Source organism: Physella acuta, unplaced genomic scaffold (assembly GCF_028476545.2).
Source record: "Physella acuta isolate Inbredline_101_S28 unplaced genomic scaffold, ASM2847654v3 ptg001512l, whole genome shotgun sequence".
NCBI classification, from domain to species: domain Eukaryota; kingdom Metazoa; phylum Mollusca; class Gastropoda; family Physidae; genus Physella; species Physella acuta.
Window position 1 is genome coordinate 38,142 of NW_026733027.1, and position 14,917 is coordinate 53,058.

Here is a 14,917-nt window from a genome sequence, read left to right on the forward strand (position 1 = left end):
CTGAGAAGTATGAAGAAGTACAAGTACAAAAAAAAAAAAAAAACGTTCAGAAAAGGCTACGCGTAACAACAAAATCGATTTTAATCACGGGAGTTGAATTTTTTCAAATTAATGTCGGCTTTTGGTGTTAGCCTTGTCATGAGCTGGCGGCTCCTGAGAAAATATGGGACAGACCTGTAAAGTTTAATCCGATGTCTGCAGTTTTTTTCTGATTGCCTGGCTAAGCCGTATCGGATTGATGGAAATGGGCATTGGATCAACGCTAGAAGTGTACGCAAGTTTTGGTAGCGAATATTTTTTAAAAACATGATTAGTGTTAATTTAATTCCCGTACACATCTCTACCTGTAGATTTCAATTGTGCTCGTGTGAATTACGTATACCGCTTTTAAAAATCGATAGATCAATACATTTGCATTCGGATAAATACTTCTAACAATCAAATATATTACCTGCAATAACTGCAGGTTATATATATATATATATATATATATATATATATATATATATATATATATATATATATATATATATATATATATATATATATATATATATATATATATATAGTGTTAAAACATTGTTTACCGTTAAATAGAGTGTGTTTTGAGAGTAAGAAATGTCACCATTTCGGCTATGCCAACTATCACATATGCAGGTTTAGTAAAGTAACCAGACAGTAAACGGTTGTGTAGCCAGCTTACGATCCAGAAGACTTCACAGGTCACGCTTGAAATCACTTCCTTGAAGGACTGAATGGTTTAAGGACTAAGTTGTGTAGGACGGGAATCGAGGTCGTGATTTTACGCTCGACTTCATAGTTTTTTATAGCTTGCCATGGAAGACGTACGAAGGTTAATGCTTAAGCTAAAGAAATTAGTATGAACAACGTCCAGTGCTAATGTATGCAGACGTTGGCAATCGTCTTAACATTAAAGTGAGCACACAATTTTAAGCCACTGCTTACAACAGTTGGAACCTTCTTAACATCTTAAGTAGGCCAACATTTTGAGGCATTGTCTTCAGCAGTTGGAACCTACTTAACATCTTAAGTGGCCAACATTTTGAGGCATTGTCTTCAGCAGTTGGAACCTACTTAACATCTTAAGTTGGCCAATATTTTGAGCTATTGTCTTCAGCAGTTGGAACCTACTTAACATCTTAAGTTGGCCAACATTTTGAGGCATTGTCTTCAGCAGTTGGAACCTACTTAACATCTTAAGTGGCCAACATTTTAGGCATTGTCTTCAGCAGTTGGAACCTACTTAACATCTTAAGTTGGCCAACATTTTGAGCTATTGTCTTCAGCAGTTGGAACCTTCTTAACATCTTAAGTTGGCCAACATTTTGAGCTATTGTCTTCAGCAGTTGGAACCTACTTAACATCTTAAGTTGGCCAACATTTTGAGCTATTGTCTTCAGCAGTTGGAACATTCTTAACATCTTAAGTTGGCCAACATTTTGAGGCATTGTCTTCAGCAGTTGGAACCTACTTAACATCATTAGTTGGCCAACATTTTGAGGCATTGTCTTCAGCAGTTGGAACCTACTTAACATCTTAAGTTGGCCAACATTTTGAGCTATTGTCTTCAGCAGTTGGAACCTACTTAACATCTTAAGTTGGCCAACATTTTGAGCTATTGTCTTCAGCAGTTGGAACCTTCTTAACATCTTAAGTTGGCCAACATTTTGAGGCATTGTCTTCAGCAGTTGGAACCTACTTAACATCTTAAGTTGGCCAACATTTTGAGGCATTGTCTTCAGCAGTTGGAACCTACTTAACATCTTAAGTTGGCCAACATTTTGAGGCATTGTCTTCAGCAGTTGGAACCTTCTTAATATCTTAAGTAGGCCAATATTTTGAGGCATTGTCTTCGGCAGTTGGCATCTAATTTATCCTTGTCCGCCATATTTGTTCGCTCAGACCACCGGCACTATTGCTTCGTGCTTATGGCAGGTAACCGTTTCCTGGACTGACAGCTTATGAGTCTGGTGTATGAGTAAATTAAAGGCTTATTGTTGTCACGTACGTGCTAATGGCACCTAGTTCAGTAATGCCAGATCCCCTCCACCCTCAACCGTGATGTTTTTCAAAATACTCACATGCAGATGTTGGAAGTTAGGCTGGTCCTCCCTGACAAAATATTTTTCTTTCTTTGTCTTAATTCGTGTCTCCCCTACTATAACACTTGTCTTCTTGCCAGAATACGTCGAACGTGTCTTCCCTTGCCATAATACTTGTCTCTCCTTGCCATAATACTTGTCTCCCCTTGCCATAATACTTGTCTCCCCTTGCCATTATACTTGTCTCCCCTTGCCATAATACTTGTCTCTCCTTGCCATAATACTTGTCTCCCCTTGCCATTATACTTGTCTCCCCTTGTCATAATACTTGTCTCCCCTTGTCATAATACTTGTCTCCCCTTGTCATAATACTTGTCTCCCCTTGCCATTATACTTGTCTCCCCTTGTCATAATACTTGTCTACCCTTTCCATTATTCTTGTCTCCCCTTGTCATAATACTTGTCTCCCCTTGCCATTATTCTTGTCCCCCTAGCCATAATACTTGCCTCCCCTTGCCATAATACTTGTCTACCCTTGCCATAATACTTGTCTACCCTTGTCATAATACTTGTCTCCCCTTGCCATAATACTTGTCTCCCCTTGCCATAATACTTGTCTCCCCTTGCCATAATACTTGTCTCCCCTTGCCATAATACTTGTCTCCCCTGCCAGAATACTAGTCTCCCTGACTTAATACTAGTCTCCCCTGCCTGAATACTAGTCTCCCCTGACTTAATACTAGTCTCCCCTGACTTAATACTAGTCTCCCCTGACTTAATACTAGTCTCCCCTGACTTAATACTAGTCTCCCCTGACTTAATACTAGTCTTCTCTGCAAGAATACTAGTCTCCCCTGACTTAATACTAGTCTCCCCTGCAAGAACACTAGTCTCCCCTGACATAATACTTGTCTCCCCTGACTTCATACTAGTCTCTCCTGCAAGAATACTAGTCTCCCCTGACATAATACTTGTCTCCCCTGACTTAATACTAGTCTCCCCTGACTTAATACTTGTCTCTCCTGCAAGAATACCGTCTCGCCTGTCATGAATAATACCGAGCTGAGCGTCCCAAATCTGGATTTATCACATTAACCGACATGCATTGAGTTTATTTTGTCTCACTCCGGTAGCACTTTAGATTTCCGTTGAAAATATTCTGAATTTCAAAAAGCGATCTTATAAAAGTATGAACATACAGTCGACGCCACTGCCCTGCTCCCTTTTTACCCAATTGTTATCACGCTAGCTAAATTCGAATTTCGATTTTCGTCCCTGGGACATTGCTGATTATTTTTTATATTTGTGATTGTCCACTTCCATTTCCCCCCTTCCCCTACCAGACTGACATGCATATAACCTGCATTTTTAATGACGCTATTAGTCGTTTAACCTGTTATTGATTATTGAACAGACGTCTTCAAGGCAATTACTTCTGGTGTCCAGACTGCATACGTGGTTAGTTTGGATTGGTGGGGGGAAATAGACGTAAAGGTCAAGAGGTTAGGATGCGGTTTCTGACGTTAACGATATATTAGTGAGTTGAAGTTTCGTGAATTACGACGTTACGATATATTGGTGAGTTAAAGTTTCGTGAATTACGACGCTACGATGTATTGGTGAGTTGAAGTTTCGTGAATTACGACGCTACGATAAATATTGGTGAGTTGAAGTTTCGTGAATTACGACGTTACGATATATTAGTGAGTTGAAGTTTCGTGAATTACGACGTTACGATATATTAGCGAGTTGAAGTTTCGTGAATTACGACGTTACGATTTATTGGTGAGTATTGAGATCTGTTGTTACTATGGGTGTAAGAGCTATAGTTCGTGTTTAAACTCCTGGAGAACAAATCTTATGCTTCTGTAACAGAATCCTATGTTATTTAACCTTTTCGCTGTTCAGCTCAACTTTCTCCAACCATATTCGCCGTGACTTAGCTCACGTATTGATGTTTTCCTGGGGTAAAACGCGTGATGTCACTTGGCATTGACCTCGTCTCTGGACATGGCCCTGGCCTGTAATGTGATCCTTTGACTGAGATTAGAAAGTTTTTCCAATGTTGGGTTTACTATTGACTAATCTTTGAGATGGTAAACAGTGCACCCACTTCCCCCCTCCACACACACCTCCGTCACACCATCTATAACTATAAAGCAACCATCTTATTTCTCTCACTCTCTCTCTCATATATATATATATATATATATATATATATATATATATATATATATATATATATATATATATATATATATATATATATATATATATATATATATATATATATATATATATATATATATATATATATATATATATATAGGGCCTACATACGCGTGAAAAATACATATTTGTATTGATAATATTAATAGTTTTTTCCCCTGTAAATACCAAGAGAAATGGTTTGGGTTTATGATTAGATCAAGTGCACATGTTAGATATGGGTTTTAAATATTGCTGCTTGCAATTCTGATTCCATGATTATTAATTAAGTATAAGTGCTACATCTTGTAATGACAACTCTATGCACCAATTTGACCTTGACAGTGACCTAGATTCTGTGGCCACCATAAAACAAAAGCCGACGTTGGTAACGAACTCTACCATTTCCTCTAGAACCCATTTGGGAGCTCCAATTTCCTTCCTGACAAATAGCCTTGGCCATTCAGCTGGCGACCCGGCCTTTGTTGATGAACAAAGGTTCATTCATTATCTCCTCCCCCACCACCCCTGATGGTAGCTTGTTTTTTTTTATCACGTGATGTTGTTCCCAAAAAAAGTTTTCGTTCTTTTGATACACAGTTCATGGTCCTTGACCAACAGTGCGTTGTTTGTTGTTGTTTGTGTGGTCAAATTGTAGGGCGACTATGTAGCGATGACGTGAGTTTGACTGCCATGAGCCTATAAAAAAACCCTGGCACCCATGAACGTTGTACTAACAACAGTTTGGTGGTCCTGTCATGGAGCTGCTCATTCAGTTTCGTTTTCTCTCTGACGATACCAGAGACTGTTGCACCCAGGGTACGCGCAAGTCTATAATTCGTCTTGTTTGTCATTTGGCATGTTTGTCGTTTGTCATATTTGTCATGTGTTTGTAGATTCTAATGGTTGTAGTTTGTCATCTTTGTAAATTCTAATGGTCCTAATTTGTCATGTTTGTAGAAAGTTTTGTTTGAAAAAGCACTTTGTAGTTGGAGATGTTTGTAATTTTTTGTGTCTATTTTTCTTTACAATTCTACATCGTATACATATTAAGTTAACATTTAAAAATGGGTTGTACCAGTTGTTTTGAATCTTATGCTGTATTAAGTAAGATAGTACCGGCTGAATTGGAGCCGTTGTTGTTGGACCGGCAGAATCTACACCCGTGTTGTATGACCGGCAGAATCTACGCTAGTGTTGTAGGACCGGCAGAATCTACGCCCGTGTTGTAGGACCGGCAGAATCTACGACCGTGTTGTTGGACCGACAGAATCTACGCCGTGTTGTAGGACCGGCAGAATCTACGCCGTGTTGTAGGACCGGCAGAATCTACGCCTGTGTTGTATGACCGGTAGAATCTACGACCGTGTTGTCGGACCGGTAGAATCTACGCCTGTGTTGTATGACCGGTAGAATCTACGACCGTGTTGTCGGACCGGTAGAATCTACGCCTGTGTTGTATGACCGGTAGAATCTACGTCAGTGTTGTCGGACCGGTAGAATCTACGCCTGTGTTGTATGACCGGTAGAATCTACGACCGTGTTGTCGGACCGGTAGAATCTACGCCCGTGTTGTAGGACCGGCAGAATCTACGTCAGTGTTGTCGGACCGGCAGAATCTGCTGCAGTGTTGTCGGACCGGCAGAATCTACGCCGTGTTGTTGGGCTAGGTTTAATTCTGGTCTGAAACCTTGGTATGGGATGGGAAGGACAAATATTACAACTGTGAGCGACACAATTTTCTGCTCAGCACGAGGCGCTTGTACCTTGGTGTACTTTACACAAGGATCGACATGTTTTCCATTTTAAATATTTTTACATTGTTTTGGTTGGATTCGTATTAAAACTTCTATTTTTCAAAATAATTTGAGATGCCGTGTTACTTAATTAGTAAAGGTGAATGAAACATTATATTCTGTATCACGTGATTTTGGTTTAATTAAACTTGCTTCCGCGTTGTTGAGTATTGTAACATTAGCCGAATCACAAAGATAAAAAAGTAAATACTTTTATAATTATTTGTTCGTGGGATATTACATCTTTGTTATACCAATAACGTAAATTGATCGCTGATTAAGGAAGGACAACCGTGCACTAGAATAGCTGTATTTGTTGTAAGATCAAACAAATGTTTCATCAGAACTTCTTGTGCTCTAACAATAACGTTGGTTGTATTCCAGCTTAGCCCACAATTTGTGAGGTATTGTAGCGTGACGAGCTAGGCTGAAGCAATATTTGTCGTCTAGAACCTAGGTGCAATATTTATTGAGTAGGATCGTCATACACTTCAGCATACAGCACGTGTTGTTTGTGCTACGTAACCCAGTCAAACAACTACAGCTCTTAAACTGTTCTCTCATAGGATGCTGTATGCTAAAGCTGTTCTCTTGTAGGATGCTGTATGCTAAAGCTGTTCTCTTATAGGATGCTGTATGCTAAAGCTGTTATCTCATCGGATGCTGTATGCTTAAGCTGTTATACGATGTTGTATGCTAAAGCTGTTCTCATATAGGATGCTGTATGCTTAAGCTGATATACGATGATGTATGCTAAAGCTGTTCTCTCATAGGATGCTGTATGCTAAAGCTTTTCTCTCATAGAATGATGTATGCTAAAGCTTTTCTCTCATAGAATGATGTATGCTAAAGCTGTTCTCTCATTGGATGCTATATGCTAAAGCTTTTCTCTCATAGAATGATGTATGCTAAAGCTTTTCTCTCATCGGATGCTGTATGCTAAAGCTGCTCTCTCATAGGATGCTGTATGCTAAAGCTGCTCTCTCATAGGATGTTGTATGCTAAAGCTTTACTCTCATAGGATGCTGTATTCTAAAGCTGCTCTCTCATAGGTTGCTGTATGCTAAAGCTTTACTCTCATCGGATGCTGTATGGTAAAGCTGTTATACGATGTTGTATGCTAAAGCTGTTCTCATATAGGATGCTGTATGCTAAAGCTTTACTCTCATAGGATGCTGTATTCTAAAGCTGCTCTCTCATAGGTTGCTGTATGCTAAAGCTTTACTCTCATCGGATGCTGTATGGTAAAGCTGTACTCACCAGCAGTGCGCGCGTATTGAATGGGACGGCAACAGATCAATATGAATGCGATATGCTCTATGTGTACCGCCAGTCACACCACGGGGGAGACAGCACAGTATATGATGGGGTGGGGGCGTGGTTGTGATAAGTACTGTGGTGTGAAGGGTTAATGATTGTGATAGAGAGTATAGTGAACACATGTTCAGTCTGGACTAAATAAAAACAATCACCTGTACTCAAAGGTGTGATCTATTTGTTGTCTGTTTTTTTTTTTACTGTTTTTTAGGAAGTATACAGTAAGTTTTGTAATTGTGCGAAAAATCAAAATCGAAATTTTCACAAATCTCACTTTTTACACCTCCCTAAGTTGGAAAATCATAGTTTAGCAATTTTGTCCGTATGTTGTTAGAAAAATGTTTGCCTAATCGGATACTGCGGATACTTGTAAACAGAGTTTCTTCCAGGCCCCCGAACGAAATGGAATTTATATAATTTATATAGAAAATATATACTTTTAACAGTGTCCGCCCCCCCCCCCGAAGAAAGTCTACCGCCCCCCCCCCCCCCCGAAAATTTCAAGTGCCCCCCCCCCCCCCCCCCCCCCGGAGAAAAAAGTCTGGAAGAAACACTGTAACTCATACCGTCAGCCTCTACTACACTCCCAATGACTCCTCTTTACACTCTATTGTTGAGAAGAAATATCGGCTACCATCTCTTGCCCGCAGCGACACAGCCTATGCATTTCAAATTAATCCTTTTATGGCACAAGCTTGCTCGTAAATAGACGACTACAACCTATCCCTCCCCCACCTCGTGTGACCAAACACGTATGTACACTCAGTTCATTAAGTATATTATCGGCTCTGTATTGTGTGCCACCCTCCGTATATTTACATTGTTAGGTTGTAGATTGTGCTCCATTCCCTGTGTATTAAATACACTGTGGTAGGTTCTTTATTGTGTTCATGTATATTACACGCCCTGCGTCCGGTCGTATATTGCACAGTTAGACAATTTTTGTTTCTAGTTACATTTTTAGTTACAGTTTCAACGGTTTTTTTTTTATCGACTATCCGTATCGTCCTAATGGTATGTCGATTATTCCAGTTAAAAAGAAAAGCCTTCTACCGCTCTACACATAATGCGGGCATTGTAAAAACGTGGGTTGAAACAGGTGCTATAAAGCACCCGTGGAACTTTTGTTAGTATTTATGGTCCGTACATTCATCAGTATTGTTAAACCAGCTATTATTTGGTGCCCATATTTTTTTGTCTTAGTCACAACAACGGCTTCATCTATTCACATCCACAGCTTCATCTTTTCACATCCACAGCTTCATCTTTTCACGTCCACAGCTTCATCTATCCACATCCACAGCTTCATCTTTTCACGTCCACAGCTTCATCTTTTCACATCCACAGCTTCATCTTTTCACATCCACAGCTTCATCTATCCACATCCACAGCTTCATCTTTTCACATCCACAGCTTCATCTATCCACATCCACAGCTTCATCTTTTCACATCCACAGCTTCATCTTTTCACATCCACAGCTTCATCTTTTCACATCCACAGCTTCATCTTTTCACATCCACAGCTTCATCTATCCACATCCACAGCTTCATCTTTTCACATCCACAGCTTCATCTTTTCACATCTACAGCTTCATCTTTTCACATCCACAGCTTCATCTATCCACATCCACAGCTTCATCTATCCACATCCACAGCTTCATCTATCCACATCCACAGCTTCATCTATCCACATCCACAGCTTCATCTTTTCACATCCACAGCTTCATCTATCCACATCCACAGCTTCATCTTTTCACATCCACAGCTTCATCTTTTCACATCCACAGCTTCATCTATCCACATCCACAGCTTCATCTTTTCACATCCACAGCTTCATCTTTTCACATTCACCGCTTCATCTTTTCACATCCACAGCTTCATCTTTTCACATCCACAGCTTCATCTTTTCACATCCGCATCTTCATTTTTCACATCCACAGCTTCATCTTTTCACATCCGCATCTTCATTTTTCACATCCACAGCTTCATCTTTTCACATCCACAGCTTCATCTTTTCACATCAACAGCTTCATCTTTTCATATCTGTAGCTTCATCTTTTCATGTTCCCATCTTTTTTTTCAGCAGGTTTTTGCTTTGTTTTAATTTTATCTTTTTATCTTCTATTGTCCTTCACTGTTTACATAAAACACCCAGTGGCTCGGAAGTATTTCCCTGTTACAATAACAGATGTGTTGGTGACGTGTGTATCTGTATTGACAATTGGAAATAAATCAAAGCCTTCCTCTTATTCTGATAAATGTATCATTTACATTGCTTAAAACAACATATATTTAGAAATGGTACTTTTAAGAGGGATGGCGTTAGTATTAGCTAAAAACAACATATGGCTAGTTTTAGTGGTTACTTAAAGAGTAACTTACGTTCCATTCAGTTTAATACATACGTTATGATCTGGGGCTCGACCAATAACACATAGAACTTTTTTAATGTAAAAAACCAAGATACATTTTATAATGGAGTTCTGCCATCTTCTCATTGTTTAAATAGTAAACACGTTTTTTTTTTCATTTTGTTTTCATACTAGCAGCAAAGCCATCTTTAAAAAAAATGAAAAAAAAATTGCAACCTTTGAAGCCATAATCAGCACCCTCAAAGCTCATAGTATTGTGATTTCATATTTTTTTTAATGAAAACAAAAAAAGTTAGGAGAATGTGGGTAGATATAGGAATCCATGGAAAGCTTGGTACATCTATTGCAGCAATACAATTCAAAATAAAATGGCGATGTATTTAGTACTCAGTGACATGAGATACTAATATATGTGATGTATAGGACACGGTATGGGTTATTATGGTGTGAATGACACAGGGTCTGACAACTAGAACTGAGTTCTGTGATCATCTGGTTATGTGTGTACTCTCTGTTATCAGTTGAATGTCATAATGTTGTCAGGCTGGATCAAAACATCCAAACTGTGCATGACACTGTGGCCACATGTTTTACTCTTGTTATAGATGCTTGGATAACCTTTAACAATGTGGCTTTATGTGGGTAGTTTTATGGTTAGATGATCTGAACCAACTGGCAAGCTGTAACAATGATTAGATGACCCTAAGAACTGGTTAGACGACCCTAAAAACTGGTTAGATGACCCTAAGAACTGGTTAGATGACCCTAAGAACTGGTTAGATGATCTGTAACAATGATTAGATGACCCTAATAACTGGTTAGATGATCTAAACAGGCTAGATGGTCTCTCACAAAGTGACAAACAGGCTAGGCAGTTGTATTAAACTGGTAAACAGAAGACATCTAACAAACAGGCTAGGCAGTTGTATTTAACTGGCAAACAGAAGACATCTAACAAAGTGACTAGGTAGTTGTATTAAACTGGCAAACAGAAGACATCTAACAAACTGGGATGATGACCTCTGACATACTGGGGTGATGACCTCTGACATACTGGGATGATGACCTCTCCATAACTGGGTTGATGACCTCTGACAAACTGTCTTGCTGTTGCAGATGGTGACAGGAGCACCACCAACTACGCTGGCCAGTATGGCAAGGTGAAGCCCTGGACCAAAGCCAGCATCATGTCCAGGCTAATCAGCATGCGGGTCAAGAAGCTCCACTTTATCCTGCTCTTTGGTTTGGTCTTCCTGCTGTGGAACTTCATCACCTACTACACAATCAGCAGCAAGCCTCTGTCTTTGGTAGGTTTTTAGAAGAATAAAACACACATAAGGGTCTGTGTTCTCCTACATATTAAAGGTCATTTCTTCCTAGACTCTCAAATTGTTTTCACATAACCATCCAATTTCCAGGTCATGTTATTAAAACTGACTTATCTTTACCTTTTTATTTTTAATGAAATTTGAACAACATTTTTTTTTAGTTTTACCTACTGATATGTTCTGTATAGAGTACTTATCTCTGGTTCACAGAGTATTGTTATTAGATTTTGTCAGTGTGACTAAACTACTATTCCAGCTATGTTATAGAGTTACTTTGAAGTTACTTTCTGTACCAGAACTTACTTAAGTAGGCTTAAACTTTCACCGTTTAGGAGATATTTCACAAGACATTTCTGTGTGATTTAAAAACAAATTCTGAAATTGTTGACATAATTGTATTAACTACAGATCCGCTGAGTTCTGTCTTAAAAACCTGCTGTAGATGTGTAAGTTTACCATTCATCTAAATCCACCCCTCCCCCACCTCCATACTGCTGAACTATCAAGCTAAACCACATAGAGCCCAGTCAATCCCTAGCCATGCTAGATGAATTATATCAATGCCTTCAGGGCGTGAGATTATAAGAATGGATTACTGGGATTATTTTTAAAAGCTTGTCATCACCTTATTTACTTATAAGCTCAGTTGGCTTGAATATTATCTCTTCCATTCAGACTTGAACATTGCTTTGCAAGGCAGCATATTGATTTTTTTTCTAACATATTTTCTAATTAAGTCTTAAATATTTTTTCCCTTTCCTGTGGGTGATCTATGGGATAGACAAAAAAATAAGCTGGCATTATTTGAAACAATGTTGAATCTACACATAGAAAAATTTTATTCCTTGTCTTCCAAAACATTTTTAATCTGTTGTTTCTTTCCTTGTCTTTTTGTAAAGATATTGGTAGTTTCACATTGTACACACAACTTGATCTTGTTATATCTGTGTCAAGTATTACCTTATGAACCCCAGTGTACCCCTCTCTGTTGTACTGTTTTCTAATGTCTTGTCTATGCCAAGTTTTATATTATGAAACCCACCCTCTTTTCTAATGTTTGTATGCAAGTATCACATTGTTAAGCTTAACTCTTAACAGACTAAGGGTTTTTAGTGATATTTTCAGTAGCCGGCAGTATGCTTGCTTCTTTTGACCATAAGTAAAGTTAGAACATCAGCACACGCATGTGTTATATATCATTGTGTAGGCATTTGATTTGCCTTTAATATCAGAGAAGGGATTTAGGTGTTAACTGTTGGTCTTAGATTTGTAGCCTAAAATCTGATGGTTTAGTTTTTAAAAAAACAAAAAAATTTGTTTAAATCAACAATCCCTAAGAAGAAAAAAATTAATTGATAACAGCTATAGAGTTAATTTGTATATTTTATTGTACAACAACCATATATGTACAATTATGACAATTTTGAATGCACTGAGTCTGGAAATGGATTTTTCACAAATTAAATGACATTATGATCATTTTTACAGTAATTGGTCCTTCTGCAAACACTTTTTACACTACAAGTGGCAAACATAGGTAAACATGGAATCAAACACACACATAAGTAAATATAATGAAAAGATCAAATTCAAATATCTGCAGTACTTCTAATTAAATTAAAATAGATGCTTTTTATGATCTTTAATTGATAAATAATGTGAACATATGTGATAACTACACAGACAATTTCCTTCTTTTTGTAAACATATAGTACCGCATACACTTATCGACACTTAACTTTTATTCTTTTAATTTTTTTTAATCAATACAATAACAATTTAAAAACTTTATGCTAATCTGATATACTATGCATGGTTTATAGAATGGTTGGAAAATAATGGTGGATTATAATCCAAAGAAACAGGATGGATAAGTGAAATATTACCTAACTCTCAAACCAACTCATGAAGAGTGTAATTGGCAATACCTTGTTGGAATTTTTATTTCTAAGATATCTGGATTCTTTTCTCAATAATCTTGAAATTAAATATAGAAATTAACTTTAGTTATATCTCAAAGGTGAAAAAAATTAGTTCTAGTACTTAATTGTTTACCGAAGGACATAACAGTTTAATTAACTGATCACTTTCATCCACCACATAAATTAATCCATCTGGCCCACTGACCAGAATAATAAAATTTAAAATAACAAAACCATATGTGTAACCTGTCAGTGATCAGCCAAAAGCTCATAATTGCATACCCTACTGTTGGCTTATCCGCAATCATAATGTATTGTCAAGAAAAATATTCTTCCTAACCATTCACCATTGTCTTATCTATAGAAATATTGTATAAAGCTACAACAATTTACTGCACTTAATTTTGATGTAAGTAGGATGCATTATTTGTATAATATGTCCTTTGTATGTTCAGTATCTTGAGTACATCTTTCAAAAAGCATGACAGCTTTGAAGCAATAGCGAGATATGAAAGCTTGAGCCGCAGTCCATTGTAGAGCATAGAGTAAATTCTTGCTTCAGAATCTGTCAAAATGAGTGTCTTGATAATCCCCAGCACGTATTGTAAGTCCATAAAACCTGTAAGATTTAATCAGGTGTCGAATTAAATCATCCCGAGACAGATAGGTGATCTGTGTCGCTTTACATAGACATTGGTAAATTGACATAATGAATGTATGTCACAATATCCACTGTAGAGTTTACAAACACAATAGGTTTGAGAAACATATACTTCATTGTACTGTCTCCTGTCCTCATCTCAGCCAGCTGAATTCCTGGTTCTTTCTCAGGAAGTAATAGTCCCAGTTGATAAGGGATACCCATTCACTCCTTTTTTTCTTTATAAATTCACAGTTCTGTTGAAAAGAAAAAATGGTAAATATTTAAATTATGGATTCTATTTAATATTTTCACATATGATACTTTCATCATAAATGTTAGGTGATTTATAATAAGTTAGTACAAGTTAGTACTGTTTGTAACAAAAGAAAACTGAGTTTTTATTACAATCATGTATGATCAGCTGATTTGTGTTTACATTCTAGACGGTAGACAGTACTGCTACCAATACTACTATTATTTAATAATTGTCATATACTATGAACTAAAAGTAGGCTAGTTACATAGTAAAATTATTGAAGTGTTCTTTTAACTACACATTTATATCTAATTAATATCATTAAAAAGAAAAATTTATAAAAATCGCCAAAAAATTAGTAGGAAAAAAAACGATAAAAACCGAGTTACTTACGATGTGTAGAGAAAGAGTTCAAAATTGCGTTCAAAACTGTATTTTCATCATCTCCAGTGTCTAGGACATCAGTAAGGTCCTACACTTCTTCGTTACTTGAATCTAAATCATTTTCACGCAGATAATTAGAATCTAATTCCATTTTCCATGAGGTCTGACCGAGGATGAATGCAAAGTCGGCAAGATGGCGGCGTCTCGCCGATCGCGCGATAGCATTAATTTTCGTACTCGAAAATATATAATAAGTTTAAAATTAATATTTTCTGCAGATTATGATTAATTCATCATTTATTTTAATATAAAATACTATTGTGCTTGAAAAAAACCATTTTTATCACCATTTTTATGACCTCAAAGTCACATGACAATAATGGGACATAAACCAATCAATCGTCTGCTGAGCGTTAACCTCTGTTTTCTAATGTCTATATTTCATGTATCTCTTTATGAACCCCAACTTACTTTTTCTCATACGATGTATGTTATGTATCACCTTCTGAACCCCACCCTCTGTTTTCTAATGTCTATATTTCATGTATCTCTTTATGAACCTCAACTTACTTTTTCTCATACGATGTATGTTATGTATCACCTTCTGAACCCCACCCTCTGTTTTCTA

General features: G+C 37.4%; 1 protein-coding gene and 1 long non-coding RNA gene across 6 annotated transcripts in view; one reads left to right on the forward strand and one right to left on the reverse strand.

Moving 5' to 3' along the window:
- The window catches only part of LOC131928502 (alpha-1,3-mannosyl-glycoprotein 2-beta-N-acetylglucosaminyltransferase), a 55,245-nt gene that overhangs the window by 27,821 nt on the left and 12,507 nt on the right, over positions 1-14,917 (forward strand). For 3 of the 4 annotated variants that reach the window (XM_059284566.1, XM_059284565.1, XM_059284567.1), the window contains exon 2: positions 10,873-11,063. In XM_059284566.1, the coding sequence (XP_059140549.1) occupies positions 10,944-11,063 (120 nt within the window). In that variant the 5' untranslated portion in view covers positions 10,873-10,943. Of the gene's footprint in view, positions 1-200; positions 271-10,872; positions 11,064-14,917 lie in introns of those variants that run through there. The other variant, XM_059284568.1, reaches the window with a different exon arrangement.
- Positions 12,459-14,550, reverse strand: LOC131928504 (uncharacterized). 2 transcript variants are annotated; one of them, XR_009383786.1, is made up of 3 exons: positions 14,299-14,550; positions 13,780-13,903; positions 12,459-13,625 (listed from the first exon to the last, which is right to left on the reverse strand). It is a non-coding gene; the product is annotated as an uncharacterized LOC131928504 (long non-coding RNA). The 2 variants fall into 2 exon arrangements; XR_009383785.1 differs by having other exon boundaries at positions 12,459-13,903.